The sequence below is a fragment of the Habropoda laboriosa genome, unplaced genomic scaffold, assembly GCF_001263275.1.
Source record: "Habropoda laboriosa isolate 0110345459 unplaced genomic scaffold, ASM126327v1 scaffold28, whole genome shotgun sequence".
Classification (NCBI taxonomy): Eukaryota; Metazoa; Arthropoda; class Insecta; order Hymenoptera; family Apidae; genus Habropoda; species Habropoda laboriosa.
Window position 1 is genome coordinate 3,563,009 of NW_017100174.1, and position 17,791 is coordinate 3,580,799.

At 27.6% G+C, this 17,791-nt stretch overlaps 4 protein-coding genes across 4 annotated transcripts; 2 read left to right on the forward strand and 2 right to left on the reverse strand.

The window, feature by feature from the left end:
* Positions 1-575: 575 nt before the first annotated feature.
* On the reverse strand, positions 576-5,841 carry LOC108578757 (Bloom syndrome protein homolog). The gene is made up of 15 exons (XM_017942145.1): positions 5,747-5,841; positions 5,496-5,613; positions 4,787-5,413; positions 3,854-4,709; positions 3,672-3,779; positions 3,428-3,588; positions 3,118-3,339; positions 2,679-3,040; positions 2,343-2,601; positions 1,888-2,271; positions 1,657-1,807; positions 1,403-1,590; positions 985-1,309; positions 742-910; positions 576-664 (listed from the first exon to the last, which is right to left on the reverse strand). Exons 1-15 carry the CDS (start codon positions 5,839-5,841, stop codon positions 583-585), a joined length of 4,107 nt encoding a protein of 1,368 aa, XP_017797634.1. The 3' UTR covers positions 576-582.
* Positions 5,842-6,993: 1,152 nt separating this feature from the next.
* LOC108578767 (ethanolamine kinase 1) lies at positions 6,994-9,594 on the forward strand. The gene is made up of 7 exons (XM_017942156.1): positions 6,994-7,200; positions 7,362-7,500; positions 8,158-8,295; positions 8,399-8,664; positions 8,743-8,969; positions 9,163-9,385; positions 9,528-9,594. Exons 2-7 carry the CDS (start codon positions 7,375-7,377, stop codon positions 9,592-9,594), a joined length of 1,047 nt encoding a protein of 348 aa, XP_017797645.1. The 5' UTR covers positions 6,994-7,200; positions 7,362-7,374.
* Positions 9,595-11,105: 1,511 nt separating this feature from the next.
* On the forward strand, positions 11,106-13,119 carry LOC108578764. The gene is made up of 8 exons (XM_017942153.1): positions 11,106-11,228; positions 11,367-11,540; positions 11,678-11,801; positions 11,923-12,103; positions 12,197-12,404; positions 12,485-12,635; positions 12,706-12,845; positions 12,997-13,119. Exons 1-8 carry the CDS (start codon positions 11,106-11,108, stop codon positions 13,117-13,119), a joined length of 1,224 nt encoding a protein of 407 aa, XP_017797642.1.
* A 1,733-nt stretch (positions 13,120-14,852) lies between these two features.
* Positions 14,853-16,941, reverse strand: LOC108578760 (eukaryotic translation initiation factor 3 subunit M). The gene is made up of 7 exons (XM_017942148.1): positions 16,876-16,941; positions 16,462-16,641; positions 16,279-16,373; positions 15,991-16,209; positions 15,652-15,920; positions 15,437-15,580; positions 14,853-15,131 (listed from the first exon to the last, which is right to left on the reverse strand). Exons 1-7 carry the CDS (start codon positions 16,918-16,920, stop codon positions 14,908-14,910), a joined length of 1,176 nt encoding a protein of 391 aa, XP_017797637.1. The 5' UTR covers positions 16,921-16,941; the 3' UTR covers positions 14,853-14,907.
* Between the last annotated feature and the right edge of the window lie 850 nt (positions 16,942-17,791).

The following is a 17,791-nucleotide window of genomic DNA, read 5'->3' on the forward strand; positions in this document are numbered from 1 at the left end:
TTCAAAAATTATTAAAAATAAAATAATTTATTACAAAATTTTGCATATATACATACATTTTAGAAATTTCTTACAAATACATACTTTTTAGAGATTTTTTACAAAAACATAATAATGTTGCTTTACTTTGACATAAAATGGCGAAAATGCCGACTTCGCATTAATACGGATACATTGTATTCCAAGTTACATAGGACATCTCACTCTTACAAATAGATATACCATATATATATGTATATGCAGTACGAGGGCCCGAAGTCTTCCAGTTGGTAGGAATTCAAAGTTGGTATTCAGGGTTCAATTTTACAGGGTTCGGATTGCCAAACCTGTGGGACATTATTGAGGTTGTTTAGAGGTTTTATCTATCACCGAAATTCGTATCCAAGGATCTGGTGTAACAAGCAACGATTATCATTACCTGTTTGAGAAAGATATTTAGACTGTCTATCATTTTATGTTGACTCATGTGAGTAACACATACAGATAGTTATCTCCTATTGGCAATTCTACATACATATACATATATATAATACAGAGAAAATAATTGATCTACATGTATCTATGTGGATCCGACGTATATTATTATTTGCGAGTCATACTCATAAGTCCAGGACCTTTGTTTGTTATAGCTTTTCCTTTTGTCGCTGCTTTTCCTTTCTGTGTACTAATTAATATGGTAGAAATTATTAAAAAGTAATATGAATGACATTAAAAATATTCAAATGTATAAACATATCATACCTGGATGTTGTTCGTTTAAATTTTTTATTCGTATTTCGGGAATTACCGTAACGTTTACGCTTTGTACCACCGTATTTAGATTTACTAGGTTGAGTAGAATTTTCGATATTCCATGCATTGCCACTATAGTCTTCGTCATTACTTTTCTCTTTTTCTTCACTTATTAATACTATAACAATAATAATTATTCCCCTAAATAATAATTGTAATATCAAAAATAATATTCAAAGATATTAACTCTACCATATTTTTCCGCAGCATATTTTTGTGTAATATCTAACAATGCTTTTCCATATTTGTCGAAATTTGCTTTGGTTACATGTGGAATTTGTAACATAGCTTCTTCACTATCTGGAAGTTGTTGACTCATTGCTCTAATCGCGATCATATTCATAACTGAAGATGCTGAAATGTCGAGTGCTCCAGCAATTCCTTTTATTATTTCCATTAATTCCTTATAACAACGTTCTTGTAGTTCCAAAAGAGATTTATCAACTTTTTTCGTAACTGGAGATGATGTTGCTACTGCAGTAACACTATTAGTAAATGATCTCATAGGAATCATCACCTATTTTGGAAAGATTATTATATTTTAATAATTTATTCGTATGTTGTATTTTTAATACACAAAATAAATTGTCTATTCATTTATTATTTCTACCTTTACATCTTTCCTCGTCATTAGTTCACTTGCATTTGAACCAATTTTTAGATAAGCACAAGCAATTTCGTTATTTATGTACATTTGTTCTAACAAATATTCTTTAAGTACCATATAATGTAGTAAACGTTGTATATCGCTTTTATTCCACGATCTTCCGCGACCATATAGAGGATGCTTAGTAAGACCTAATAAAATAATTGATAAATGTATTATATAAGGGAATAATATTTTATTTAACTTTGATTTTATACCTGAATCTCTTATTTTCTTCAGATCACTTCCTTTAAATATATCTATAAGAAACACTAATGTAAGATTACAATTTTTTGATTGATTAATATCACATACAGCTTTCATTATTTGTTTTGCATCTTCGGTTGCATCTAGCATAGTAAAATCATCCTGAAAATTTTCATATAATTTTTAAAAATATTTAAAAAGTTTTACTTACAAAGGTTTGTTGTTTTAATAAGCCTACTTACTTTACTTCTACAATTATCACACGATGTTGCTTTATTGATAACGCATTGTTGTCGATTAAATATTTCTCCAAAATAATTAAGTTGTTGTGCCCTGCGACAATCCGTTTTATTTTCACAAAATGATACCATTTGAAATAAATTGTCCAAACGTGTTTTTAATATAGCAGGGTTTGAATTGTCTAGTTCTAACATTTTTCTTATCCTATACATATCAGCGTAATTATAAAATAAAATACAATCTGCATTTTCTCCATCACGACCAGCGCGTCCACTTTCTTGATAATAACTTTCAATAGATTGTGGAAGAGCTGCGTGTATTACAAATCGTACATTTGGTTTATCAATACCCATTCCAAATGCTATTGTTGCACAAATAACTTTAACCTAAAATTTGATGTTATATAATTATATATTTGCGAATGAATGTTACAATTGCTTAATTTATAATTTCATACTTCATCTGAAATCCATCGACCCTGAATATCACTTCTATTACTATCTGCATGTCCAGCATGATAACTTAATGCTCTGATTCCATTCTTTTTCATTTGCATTGCATAATCGTCACAATCTTTGCGAGATAAACAGTAAACAATACCGCAGTCGTTCTTGTACTTCGTTTTTATCAAACCTATAACTTCATCCGAACAATTTTTCCCTTTCTTTGCAATTATGCTATACCTTAAGTTAGGTCTATTGAAGCCTGACATGAACCTGAAATAAAATAAAATGAAAAAAGGGTTGTTACCATAGAAGATTGAATTAAATATATTTAAAATTAAATTAGATACCACTTAGGTTTGGCAAGGCCTAACTGATGTAATATGTCAGTTCTGACTCTTGGTGTAGCTGTTGCTGTTAACGCAATAACTGGTACTTGAGGATAATTGTCCCGGAGACACTTCAATTTTTTATAATCAGGTCGAAAATCATGTCCCCACTGGCTAACACAATGTGCTTCATCAACAACAAATCTTGCTAATAATCCTCTTTCATACAATGTAGTTAAATAACTACAAAATTTCTGAGATGCAGATATTTTTTCTGGTGTTACATATAATAATTTAAGAGCTGGTTCTCTTTTTGAGAGTTCTCTATATATTGCATCTGCCTGACTTTCTGATATCAATCCAGTCATATGAGCTGCTGGAATCTATACAAAACTTATTGATAAATTATATTTAAGTAATAATGTATAAACATGTAAAATATAATATTTGAAAAACCTACATCAAGAGAAGTGAGTTTTTGAACTTGATCAAGAATAAGACTTTTTAATGGTGAAATAACAACTGTTACTCCAGGTAACAAGAGTGCTGGAAGTTGGTAACATAATGACTTCCCTCCTCCAGTTGGCATTAAAACAAAACAGTCAAACCCCAAAATTGCAGCATTAATTGCTTGCAATTGATTTGGTCTAAAGGAATATAATCCAAATTTTTGACGAAAAACCTTATAAATTAGAATATATTACGTTAAACATTTCATGGTAAAATACATATATTTTTCTAAAATAATATTCAAAAATAAAATATTTTACCTTTAACATTTCTCGTGAATGCGGATATGTTAATCCATCGAATTCACCACTGACACCATCATTCTTATAATTTCCAGTAAAATTGCCAGTTCCTAAAGTTGTTTTAGCTGTATTTTGTGCTTTGTCATTTTCGTTATTATTAACAGTTTGTGAAACGGTTGCTTCAAAACCAAACAATTTAAATTAAAAGCATACAATAGTAAAATGTGAATAAATGAAAGATGAGTTCCTAATAAAAATTTACCTGATACATTTAAATTTGATTTTACATTACAATCTTTACTTAATGCAGGAAACTGTTCAAATTCTTGAGTTAAACAATCAATTATTTCTTGAGAATATGAAGTATTATCTACAATAAGTAAATAGTGATGTACTTGAATGATTCATTAATTAATAAATATAAATTTGAAGTATAAATTTTACCATCTATATCTGGGGGAGTCATTATATTCCAATTATTTTGTTTATGTTCATTTTTTAATTTTTCAGGAATTTTAACATCTGTTCTTTTCTGTTCAAGGCAGAAGTTTTCATTAGTATTAGATTTTTCTGTTCTGCACATATTATCAAAATCTGTATTTGTGTCACAATTGGGAACAGTAATTTTAACATTAACAGTTCGAGGTTGTACTTCCTTGTTCCATATTTCTCCTATTTTTTTAGAAACTTCAGAGCCCAGAGTTGCTTTAATGGGCCTTTTTAATTGAAATATTCCTTTTTTCCCTTGAACTACAGAATTATTTGATTTAACTTGAATAGGAGAACTCTGTAAATCAATGTTATTTTTGTATTCCTTTGTTTGTGATTCATTTCTTGTCTGTAATAATTCCGAAAAATCTTCAGTCATTGATGGAGCTGTAGCTTGTATTTTTATCGAATTAGTATAATTTGATTCTGCATTCATTAAATTAGTATTAGATACATTGAAACTATCACTATCTGAAATACTAATAATTGATTGCTGATTTATAGAGTTTAATGTTTTGATTAACGGTGAACTATTTGTATGATTATCTGCAATTTCACATAATTTTTCATCAGCAAATTTTTCATTTTCGTCAACTTTTATATGTGCTAATTTCGTCTCAACCAAACGTATTTTTGCTTTAACATGTTGATATAAAATTTTTGAATTTCGAAATGTACGTGCATCAAACTGCGGAAATTTTTCTAATACTGGCAGTGGCATTTGATCTAATGCAGTCATATATTTTTCAAGAATTTCCATTTGAAATTCTCTTAACTCTTTGTATCTGTCTTCTAACTTATGTTTTGTGACCTAAAAAAATTCAAAATAATTATTTTAATAATTTATTAGTAGTAAGAAACATGTCGGTTGAAAATATTAATATTTACAGGTACTGAAGACATTATTGGTTTTCTTTTTGCAGATTCTATCCATGGGTCTAACTCTTTTCCTAAACCTAGAGGCTTTAAATTTAATTTGAAATCTGGTCCTACCCATTCTTTTTTAGGGGATTGCTTTAGACTGTGCTTAAAGTTTGGACTGCCACTATCTGAATCTAATATTATAACATTTTCTTCTCTTTCAACTTTTATATTTTTTTCTGGAGTTTGTATACCATCTCTGTCAATTAATTTTTTCTCTTCCATCTCTGTCTTCAAAACACTGTTGCTTTCAGGTGGCATGTGTGGAGATGTAGGTATGCATTCATATTCTTTCATAGATGGGGAACTGTTGTTTGATACTGATTCTTCATTGCTGGTGTTCATAATTCTTCTTTTTCTTCTATATAATCTTAAACTTGGTTTTATTGCTATATCATCTTCACTATCTGATGATTGACTAAATTTAGGTTTTGGTTTTTGTATGTTGTTAAATTTAGAAATATTTTGCTTGTATGTGTCATTTTGTATTGCTTTTTCTTCCTTAAAATCTTTAGCATGATTTTCCTTAAAACAGTTATCATTTGTATTTGCAATATTTTCAACATTATTCAACACTAAATCATCAGAACTGTCCTAAAAAGCACGATTATAATATGAAAAAGCTATATTGAATTATAAAATTCCATATTTTATATATAGCAAACAATGTCCTTACAAGAGATATATTTGATGTTTTAGAATTCATTTCCAACTTTTTTATATTATAAGATCCATAGTCCTTAAATGCAGCCAAACTTTCATTCAGTTGCAAATTTGTTTTTGATTTAGGCGTGCTGCAAAAATATATTATTCTATTTTACATTCAACAAAGTAGATTTAACAAGTATTAATGCATTTAAAATAAACCAGATGGTTCTATTTAATATAATATTTTTTAGTAGATTGTGTAAAAATTTTTTTTCATACCTTGATTGTAGATTACGTTTACATTTCATACGCTCAAGAAACCCTTTAAATGTAGGTTGTATTTCATTTTGATTCGGTGGAATTTTTTTTGACATTTTTTTGAAATTTTAGCAATTATTAAAATGTTTTAGTGTTGGAAATACATAACAATTGTATAATAAATAAAAAATTGATTATATTCTTGTATTGTAATATTGTTTACGGATATATATAAAGCATGATGTTGACGAAAACCATAACATACAGTAAAGACAAGTAACGAGTGATCGTTTGCAACTTTGTATTTTCTCAAAACACAACAAAATATTATTATCAATTTTATATGAAAACGTACATTCTGTGCGTATTTAAAATAATAAATTAAACACTAAAGGAGCTGTTTCAAAATAAGTATTATAAAAGCTTTTGTTTTATTTACAATGTTCGAATCATCTAAAATGATGTTCTATATTTGTAATTTTATGTATTTAACAAAAACCATTATATATTCCACATCTGAGCGCCACACAATAATTACAAACGTTGTTTGATGTGAAGTTAGCGGGACAAAAAAAAAAATTCTCTATATTTAAAAAGAGATGATTCGAAGTGCTCATACATGAAATATAATATATAAAATATATCAACAGATATTTCATGTTTATATTTAATAAAGTAAATATCATTATATCGTTAAACTTTATGTTTCGTATTTATATTTTATTTATAAGAAGTTAAATTGACCGGTACTTGTTCTTTACAGTTTCATAACCATTTCATAGTAACATTCCCTATACTATTGTTGATGTAACAGTGGCGTATCGTCTTGATATGCTTTAACACATGATGAAAAAGTTAAATAAGAATTAAATTTTTTTATGTGTTTTCAGTTATAGTAAACATACATATTGATAATTCTTTGTAAAGTAGTAGCTGTAACAAAATTATCAAATATGAAGTATCAAATAATATGTTGCAATCTTTTCATTTTCGGCTGATAATTTTTAATAATCAAAATGTTATTGTTTTTACAAAAATTATAAGTTTATATAACAATTATTGAAATTTATTTTGAAAATGTGAAATTAAATTTTTTTATATTGAGGTGTGCATAAATAAACGAAATTGTGCAATAATTTTGTTATCATCAAATTTGACAACACATTCATTGAATAATGTTTGTAAAATAGTATTCTAAAAACTTTTATTTCTTCATAGAGCTGTATGGAGTATGGAGCTACTTAATACATTCAGTACACAATGAATCATTTCCTTATACGTAATGAAATTATTAATGAATTCAAGGTCTTTGCATTACCCTAGCCTACTCTTGTTAGCTATGTTGATCATTATCATTGCATAGGGTGCAAAAATATGTATCAGTATTCCAGTTGTAGTGGAACAACTCTGTAGAGTAACTTGATTTACAAGTGACACACATATCTAATATATTTCAATGTTTTGATACATTAAAGGTATAAATATTAATATATTATGCATGTTTAACTTATAAGTTTCCACATATTTGTCCAATCTAAATGATGTATTATGATATAAATTTTCAATAATTAAAAACTAATATATACATAAAGTGGCATTCTTATAAATGTTATAAAAATTTAATTATTTATTGCAGGTAATATTTAACTATGGACCAAATTTGTGAAGAACCTCATCTTGATATAACAATTGATGAAAATGAAATTGTTGATGGTGCCAAAGAGATAATTAAAAAAATTAGACCAACATGGCCTTTGGATATGCTGAATTTTAAGGTAAACCATTTTATAAAACATTATATAAAGTATATAAAGTATATAAAGTTATATAGTCTTTTCACGCATGCATGTAGTTTCTATAGAGATTTGATATTATGTATTCATTTTTTCAATTTATTATAGCTTCAAAAACATGTTTCCTGTAAATTTTTAAATGAAATACAAGTTGTATTTAAATATTTACTGTAAGTATTAATATTTGTTACAATTTTATACATTTAAATTTCACAATTTTTGATGTAACACAAACTTAAAATTGTTAAAATGAAATTTTTACTAGTACAGTAAATAAGAAAAAAATTAAGGTCATTGTATTCCCTATCTAATATTTGAGTTTATCTATTGATAAGAAGTTTATTTGTCTTGAGTTCTTCATTTAGCACAGGAGATATAGCACTATTATTAAATATTTCCATTCTTAAACAGTAATATTTTCTTTGAAACCTGATAACTATAATTAAATCTGTATTCAGCATATGTATGATTTTTTTCAGTAATAAAGTAAAACTATTCAATCTTTTATAAATATTATTGAGTACTGGCCATTAAAAATAATAATTTTACGTATTATATTTTTTAAAAGTATTAACTCAAAAAAGTTGCAATAACAAAAAACATATTGGCATATTACTATTATATTGAACTTTATTTCAGATATTTACTGATGGAATCACAAATAAACTGATAGGAGTGTGGTATTCTGAGCATTACAATGATATGGTCTTGGTTAGAGTTTATGGACATAAGACAGATTTGCTTATTAATCGAAAAGATGAAACAAGAAATATTCGAGTAAGTTTAATCATAATAAATATATTATTGTACCAGCAACAAAGACTGAAGGATAAATATACAAAAAGATATATAATCAAGAGTACATTGCTTTTTTAAACAGATACTAAATAAATTTGGTTTTACACATTCCATTTATGCTACATTCAATAATGGCCTGGCTTACCAATTTATTGAAGGTGATACACTTACAACAGAAACAGTCAGAGATCCTAATGTATATACTTTAATTGCTAAGAGAATGGCTCAAATGCATAATCTTAAGCCTCATGATGATGAAATACCCAAAGAAGCTTGTATTTGGAACAAGTTAGAGAAATTTATGGAAATTATGCCAAAAGAATTTTCTAATGGTGCCAAACAAGCGAGGTAGCATATTAAAATATAAAATATTATTTTTCATTTCAGATGTATGCATTATTAGTTATTTCTACTTTCTACTTTTAGGTTTGAAAAACTCATAAAACCATTTATTGTGTTAAAACAGAATTACGAATTATTAAAGGAGGAACTGACAAGTTTAAATAATGAAGTAGTATTTGCTCATAATGATTTACTTCTAGGAAATGTGCTTTACAATCAAAAGGAAAATTCTGTTACATTTATTGATTTTGAATATACTGCATATAATTATCAGGCTTTTGATATAGCTAATCATTTTGCGGAATTTGCTGGTAATTTAAATATATATTTAAGTATCACTTTATAAGTGACATTTGCATATTACAATTTGCATTATGAATAGTTTTTGGATTTTATACTTTTATTTTAAAGAATATGAAGTACTATATGTAATATAAATGCAATTTATTAAGTTATAATTACATATACAATTTTTAAGTTATAATTATACATCATTTATTCTAGGTATTGATAATCCTGATTATTCCTTGTATCCTGAAGAGCAACTGCAAAAAGCATGGTTGAACATATACCTTCAGGAATATAATAATATAAACTATGTACCTGAAAATGAAATTAATTTACTGTACTTGCAAGTAAATAAATTTGTTCTTTTATCACACTTTTTTTGGGGTTGTTGGGGACTTATACAAAGTGAACATTCAACAATTGACTTTGACTTTTTAGAGTAAGTACACTAATATACAAAACATGAAAGGAACACTGTAACTTTTATTGAAATTTTTTGTAATAATTTATATTTTTAAATTATTATTCTATCACGTTGATTCTGTAAAATTATATTTATCTTGCTGTACAATGCTTTATAGGTATGCTGCAATACGATTTAATGAATATTTCGAGCGGAAAGAAGAATATCTTAATATGAAAATGTAAAACTAACAATTATTTGTTATATTTATATTGTTATGTGTTATGAAACTAGCATTCCAACTAACAATTTTGTTTTTATCGTTTTGTTATATTTTGTAAGTAACATTCCAGTAGATGCATTATAACGTTGTTTTTTTGTTTTGTTATATAAAAGTTGAATATTTTATAATCAGAATTATGTATATAGATCTGTTATAAATTTATATCAACAAAATGTTACATTTAGACAGTATTATATGGAGTAAAAAAGTATTATACACACTTCTGTAAAGTAATATATGTAAAAACTGCTATCTTCAAAATATAATGTTGTTGAAAATAAAATGTCAGACTGTTTACGTTTCATTTATATATACGAATATATTTTTATGCATTATTTAATATCCCCATTTACATCCTTGCTGTTTATGGATTGTTTGCTTACGTTGCCTTGTTTTATTACCTTTGCTACATTTAGAAGTAAAAATGGAGAATAGAGCTCGAAATTGCTTTAAGTCTTGAATGTACCTATTAAAATTAGTTATTCGTTTCAGTCAAAAGATGTCTTATTAGCATTTCATAATATCATTTAATGAATAAATGAATATTTTCTTGGTACAATTCACGATTATAAAACAAAATATAAATTCTTCAGAAAAAAAATAAAATTTATATATTGCATAGGTAATTTCAAATAACCTTGCATCCGTATTTGTGTATACGTATATGCTGGTCTTATCCAACACATTGCTAAAATCCTATGTCATATGGTAAAGTCGGTCAATTGACTAGGCAAGTATGTTTTTGTCTGGGGTGATCACGTACGCATCTGCACGCACCTATAAATCAGTGTTTATTTTTAGTAGAGACTCCGAAGATTTTCAAAAATACTTGTAAATACGTGTGTTATAGCCAAGAAATGTAGACAATAACTGCTTAATTCAAATGTGAAGAATCATTCTATATTATTTATATAAAAATTTCCGATATTGATATTCAAAACTACCTCTTTATATGGTGAGAACGAACTCTCAGACGCAAATATATTCGCCAGAGCCACGAGCTTCGATAATTCGTTTACTTGGCTTTGAGTGTGTGAATCTGTCACAGTGTATAAATCAACTTGCGGAACGGATCAGATAATAAACGGTTCCAACACACCCAAATGTATAGATAACACGCTTGTTTTTTTCGAGAGTAAAAGCTTTTTCACGAATTCTTCAATTAAGCAAAACCAACATATTTGAAATTTAATAATAGCGCGAAACTTGCGGTGTTGTAACAATCTACTCCTTAAGTCAAACTATTGTTTTGTACTTTCTATTGTTTCGTTCTAATTATTTATGAAAGCTTCGATTGGTTCTAACTTCAAAAATTGAAAGTGACTAAGAAAAAATTCTGGGTATATATTTCAAACATTACGAAGAATATCGAGTGAACTGTTCTCGTATCGTATATATGAGTCCCGGCATTGTGAAACAGTGTGCTGGTTTTTAAAGTTTCTTTTAGAAAACGTTGTACACTGGTTGTGTAAGATGTATATCGCATGCAAATGTTTAAACGTGTCCATAAAATCCAGGGGCACTGAACTACAGAAGGTCAACATCAATGATATTGAATTGACACCTGAAGAACAGAATGATGGTTTCTTTCATCAGGTGAAATATTTAGTATAACACTCATTACAATCATTTTTTTTACGAAGCTTCAAGTTTTATGCGAATTCGCGTTAAAATACCAATGATTAATAAGTAATTTTTTAAAATATTTTTTTATGCAAATGATATGATAAATTCTCATTAAATATTTATAGCAGTCTAGTTACTAACACTAAGGAACAACCAGGTTTAGTAGAGATAAGAAATGTGGGATCATGGGTTATTCACCGTTGTTACAATTGTTCAATGTACACACATGCTGTACACAGAGATTATGGTGCTGCTTTAGTTCTTATTAATACTGATATTGTTGTGAGTATGAAATTGTTCATAAAGTTACAGGCTATAAAAATATTTTGCATAATATTTTACATGAGAAGATAACAGGTTAATAGATTATGTAAACATATTTATATGGAATAAAAAAATTCAATTTCTTTTTATTATAGACTTCACCTGCAGAAATAATTAAATTAAAATCTAATCCAGATTATAGTCCAGTATTTAGAATAATAATTGCCCATAACACTTTGGATGAATTTGACTATCTTCAACAACCTACCAAATTTTCTGGTGAGTTGGCCGTTGCTAAATATATTAATTAATCAAATATGATTTCATTAAAAACTTGGAAATGTATTTGATTCTGTTAAATATATAAATATTCATTATATATTTTATTTTATCTATCCAGTATCGCAGTTACCTAACAATGTACAAGTGGCTTTGGGTGGACTCCAACAGCAGCTTGAAGAAGCTGTCCAAAGACAGAATGCAGAAATAGAAACTAAAATTCGTGCATTCACAGCAGAACAATATCAGTTATTGGAACAGTTTTGTGAAAGAGCTCACAATGAACATAGATTATTAACAAGGTTTCATATTAATAATATACAGTGTTTTTTCATTACATTAAAATTCCATTTTTTACCTTTATACTTAGTTTTAAATATACACATGCATTTCAGGTTAATATGTAAAGGAGAAGAAACAACTAGATTAACAAATAATATAGAAACTCCTCCTACAACCCCAGATAGTTTTACAACCAGTTTAACTACCTCTACAACAAATACAGTAAATACATCACAAGTAGTATCAAACGAAACGAAAATCATTACAGGTCCTAATGTTAAACATGAAGCTGATGCTAAATATTCTCCTAATCCTCTTGTTGTATGTACTTCTTATAAATTATATTAAGTTATATTCATGAATAATTTTAAATTTATGGTATGACAATTAACATTTTTTAGAATGGTAGCATAGATAAAAAAGAGCAATTATATATATACAATAAAGATGCAACCAGTTTTGACACAGAAGCTTTATTTCCTTTGGAAGGAATGGAAGAGTCTCTTAATACTGATCAAGTTCAATCTTCAGAAGAAGGATCTGATACAGATGGTTAGTCCATATTTCAATTTATTTTAATTTAAAATAAAATTTTAGGTAATGTAATTGACATTGCATTTAGATTCAGGTCAAGATGAAGGTATTCATATGCCAAGGGGACAAAGAGGTGGACATCCTACATTAGCAAAATCGTTACCAGTTAGTGTTCCATCTTTTCCTTCATTTGTGCGTAGAACAGTTCAAGATCAAGATGATGACCAGGTATAAACATACAATTATTTTTAAATTTAAATCTTCCTATTTATAATATGTACACTTAGCAGTAATCTAATGATATTTATTGGTATGAAAATTTGTATATACATATTTTATAGAATATTTTTATATTGAAAAATATAAAATGCTATTTCAGCTTTCAAGAGATCCACATGATCCACATAATATTCGAGCTTCGATTAAAGCTCTAGCAAAGAGCGTTCATGGTGATACAGTATTTGGAGACTTGCCACGTCCTCGTTTCTCTACTCAAATCTGACTTTGCAACAATTTCAAAGAACGAGAATGAGTGCGTTAAAAATCTAACATACATATAAAGTACCTATTATCCGTAATTGTCTTTCAGTGAATGCTACGAGAGATTGATGTAAGCAAAACAGAATAAACATAGAAATCTACGGAAGTATTGATATTTCGCATATTTTGAATATATTTTAGGGTAAAAAATTATTTCAAATCTTAGCTTTGTTAGTTCATTGAGTTCATGAAAGAAAAAGATTTTCATACCTGCGTATACTTGAGGCTATATTATATAAATGTGCTATATATTTGTTACTGATCATGTAATGTATAACTTGAAAAAAGAAAAAAAAATACTTAGATTTCAAAAATCAACACGACGTGAGATTTAAGATGCCATATCTAAAATAAAATCATACTAGAAAGAAATTAAGGGGCAAAGAACGTTTCTTACGAATCAATTAGTAACTAAGCTATTGAAATGATAATTTTACAATAATAGTTATTATTTTTACAACATACTATTATCGTTAGATGTAGAAGCTCATAAGTTATGCCATTAACTCCAATAACATCTTACTGTTATAAACTGCATTTATGTCATGTAAAAATGTTTTATTACACTAAGTCAAAATTTCATATAAATTTTTTTCTATGAAACAAAATTAATCATTCAAAAGAATGATATATTTCTAATATACGTTATTGTATTTAATTTAATTACGCAAAATGATTCGCGCAGTATATTTTCCTTATTAAATAATTGTTAGTTTTCGACATTTTTAATGGTAAAAGTAAATATAACAATCAAGGATATTTGTCAAAATGTTTTTTCATGTTCATTATGCGATAATATATTTATTAGTATGTACCTATTTTTTGATTAGTTGACAATCTCCAATTCGATTACGACGAAAGAAATGTATATCGTAAAAAAGAAATGTTATATTGCAGGAAATATTACCGTTTATATGTAGTTTTTGCAAATAGATATATGAAGACGATCTTAGAATAGTATACATGTATCTATGTCAATATGCAAAAATGTATGTAAAACATACTGATAAAAAATGTATTAAAAAAAATTGTTTACATACGTTTTTGTATAACATGTCAAGTAATGATAAATATTTCAATAGATTTTTATTTTACTTTTATATTTTCAATTTGCTTCAAGCCACTTATTGTGTTATTTTTTATAGATTTATATCATTAATTTTTTAAGGTTTGTAATTTTTGTACCAATTACCAGTATCATGTGATAAGCAACAAATTACGGATTAGAAACAATGAGGTGAATTAGTACAAAAGAATATGTGGCTTTTCTAATAATGTAATGCACGGTTATAAAGTTGTATATGAATGTTCTATTGATCAAATTATAAAATGTAAGAAATGCTCCAAAAATGTCAGAAATGCTCTATATCACATACAAAAATTGATTAATGAAAATAAAATGTTGCTGTATGAAAAAAAATGTATTAAGTTATTACCTATATTTGTACTTAAGGATTATTTACATTATGATTTTTGGTTATTTTCATTGTTTTATATTTTATATACAGAAATATACATAAAAATGATATATGTAAAAAATTTTTCAACAATCTCAAATAGACTGTCAAATGATAGATTTATAAATAATTTTGCATGATCAGTTTCTTAATTATGTGATTAATTTAATTGTAAACATAATACTGTAGTATACGACACATATTTATTCAGATAAAATTGTAATGTAATTTCGGTTTCCAATCAATATTCGTATATGTAAATTTTGCATTTCACATAGGGAACTTAAATATCATCAATAGTTTATGGCAGCTTTATTTTTTAAAGCAAGTTCCATTTGCGCATCAGCTACAGATTTCATACCCTCTTGTACAGAAGTTAAATTTCCTTTCCAAGCTGCAAGTAAATCACGTAGTTGCATCCATTGTGGTTTACCAAATGTCCTATGCATGGTACTTGAAATAAGAACTTTACGCCCAGCTTGATCCATACGAGCTCTAACGAGTTTTGTTTTCAGTACTGAAATATTAAAGATTTTACTTTTATAAGTTCCAAGAAAATACAATAAAAAGAAATTGATTTATTATATAAGTGTCGAATACTTCGATAACTTAGTAAAAATTGAATTCTACCAAGCCAGTACTGATTCATTAATATACCCTGTATATATTGTTCCCACCATTATAATTAAATTTAGAGACTAATTGAATTTATGCAGGGAGAATAAATGTGTTTTAGTAAAGAAAATACTATTTTGCTGATTCAATAGATATTATAATTGTATTGTGTTAAGATTTAAAAACAAACCAATTTCAATGACTTACCATCAATAATGAAACTTTCTACTTCATCTTCATTAATTTGTAGTTCTTCTTGAATTGTATGAAATGACATTTCAGGATTCGTTTCTGCTAGTTGCATGAATGTTAGTAATCTCATCTTTTTCATGTTCTGTTCATGATTTAATCCTAACAAGACAGAAAAAACATATCAATGTATATATAAAACATTTTAAATGTTTAATTAGATGCTTACATACCCAGTTGATGTTCCACAAATTCTTTATGATGTTGATAAAAGTACAAGTATGCAGGTAATTTGTCTTGTACAAATACAAGGAGTAAATCATGAATGAGTTCTCCTTCTAAGAATCTCACAGGTTTTAGTGCTAATAGTGGATCCAGTAGGAATGTATTTGGATCTGCCAATGCAGCTAAAATACAACGTTGTGCATCTTCTCTAGCTGAAGAAGCATTTTCTGATGTATAAGTACCTAAAAGTTCTACCATAACTGCTGCAGCTTGTTCCCTATTGTAATAACAGCATTTCATTAAAAATATTGTGTGATAACATGTATTTGGAATAAAATTTTATTTACCCTTGTTTGCAGCTTAGAAGTACTTCATGAAGTAACCGAAGTAGTTTTTGCATCTGTTCATTTGATGGTGGAAGTGATGCAAATTGCTGTTTCAATTGATCTATTCCACCATACACTGCTTTTACTTGGTCCACATTGCGAGCAATTTGAACTAAATGATAATAGACATGATATCTCATAGGAGAATCATCAGGAAGAGATTGGAATAATAACCACAATCTAAAAATGTATTGAATTAACCTTTTGCATAGGAAAGTGAATAATATCCATAACATTTATATTACTTACGCTTTTAGACATACTAGACCCAGCTTATAACCAGGAGCTTTTGTTAATTTTTCACAAAATGCTAATATTAAATTTTCTGCTCTTTCAGTAGGAATCTAAAATAAAATGTATATAAATTAACTTAAAAACTTTCAACTATTTTAATATATCTTAACTTTATAATTTAAACTATTCAATATTTACCACTATCATAATAGATACAATGTCATTTAAAACTGTCTCTATTTCATTTTCATTTCCTTCCTTGAAACAAGCTTCACATACTCCAATAATTTTATGTAAATCATCCTCTATACCTTTAGGAGATTTTTCTTCACTTATTTCAGCCCCTAAGCTTTTAAAATAAATTCTCAATTCTTGTGCCTAAAAATAAATTAGCAAATTAATGCATTGATTTTAAATACACTAATTTCATCAAAATTTGTTCTAGTCAATTTTGGTATGGATATATACAACAAAATATTAATGATAGAAAAGTGATAAAGAATATAACCTATACTTTACAGACCGACGTAACATTACATACATTTACATTGCACTACTGCATTGTACATGCGGTTTTGTTAAGGTGTTTAATATAATTTGATTATTGTATACCTGGTCCTCTAAGGGTAATTCCATAAAAATTGGTGGAACCTGCATTTTGATAAATACTACCACGTTTTCTTAGTTATAATCTATCAGAAAAGACAAGAATCTATCCAGATAACGTTTATTATTTTCTCCAAGATAACCAACTATGTAGAAAGAAACCGCTTTGATCTTTCTTAGGTCTTTTATTTATACGCAGTTGGTATACTTGTATTGCTTTTTAAATGGCGGAAGATTTCATAACTACTAATCTGCTAGTAATAAGTTGGTTCGCATTGAAGATAGAGGGTAGTGCTATTATCGTAAACGTGGAGTATATCGTACTGGATGTCTAGCCTTCATAGTAATTCCCTGAAGCGAAATGATTCATTCTATTATACTGCGTATTCGAAATAATACAACGTTATGGTGAGGCCTTCAGACATAATTCGTCCCTCACCCGTAACTGATACAAAGACTTCGTTGCAGTACCATTGAGATTTTGTTTTTGGTGGTAATTTATTTTTGTTATTACAAAAGATTGTAAACCCTTAGTTAAAGTTTAAGATCTATCATCAAGATTGCCATACATTATACATATACATATATATGTACCTCGTACATTAAATGTTTAATACGTACGTATGTAAAGTTAAATATTTTCGTGATTACGTTTCTAAGTTGTAATAAAAAACATTGAAGATATTTAATACTAATAGTAAATTATACTCAGTAGAAGTAATCGGTTTTACTGAATTCATATTACTCGTTTGTTGAAACGTATACATGTACTTACTTATGCATACAGGGTGTCCCGTAACTCCTCGAACACCCGGAAATGGGGGGTTGCTGGGGTGACTCTGAACAACTTTTTCCTTTACCAAAATGTTGTTTGAAGCTTCATTTTTGAATTATTAACGAAAAACACTGGCCAATCACAGCG

Bases quoted from the DNA above. Each gene is read 5' to 3' on its own strand.
- LOC108578764 (XM_017942153.1), top strand. From the start codon at position 11,106: ATGTATATCGCATGCAAATGTTTAAACGTGTCCATAAAATCCAGGGGC. The intron at 11,802-11,922 runs GTGAGTTGGCCG...TTATCTATCCAG, and splicing joins ACAACCTACCAAATTTTCTG to TATCGCAGTTACCTAACAAT. The intron at 12,104-12,196 runs GTTTCATATTAA...CATGCATTTCAG, and splicing joins GAACATAGATTATTAACAAG to GTTAATATGTAAAGGAGAAG.
- LOC108578767 (XM_017942156.1), top strand. From the start codon at position 7,375: ATGGACCAAATTTGTGAAGAACCTCATCTTGATATAACAATTGATGAA. The intron at 8,296-8,398 runs GTAAGTTTAATC...TTTTTTAAACAG, and splicing joins ATGAAACAAGAAATATTCGA to ATACTAAATAAATTTGGTTT. The intron at 9,386-9,527 runs GTAAGTACACTA...AATGCTTTATAG, and splicing joins ATTGACTTTGACTTTTTAGA to GTATGCTGCAATACGATTTA.
- LOC108578760 (XM_017942148.1), bottom strand. From the start codon at position 16,920: ATGCAGGTTCCACCAATTTTTATGGAATTACCCTTAGAGGACCAG. The intron at 15,581-15,651 runs GTATGTAAGCAT...CTGTCTTGTTAG, and splicing joins ATTTGTGGAACATCAACTGG to GATTAAATCATGAACAGAAC. The intron at 15,132-15,436 runs GTAAGTCATTGA...TTAATATTTCAG, and splicing joins AGAAAGTTTCATTATTGATG to TACTGAAAACAAAACTCGTT.
- LOC108578757 (XM_017942145.1), bottom strand. From the start codon at position 5,841: ATGTCAAAAAAAATTCCACCGAATCAAAATGAAATACAACCTACATTT. The intron at 1,591-1,656 runs GTATAAAATCAA...TTATTTTATTAG, and splicing joins GAAGAAAATAAGAGATTCAG to GTCTTACTAAGCATCCTCTA. The intron at 911-984 runs GTAGAGTTAATA...TTATTGTTATAG, and splicing joins ATATGCTGCGGAAAAATATG to TATTAATAAGTGAAGAAAAA.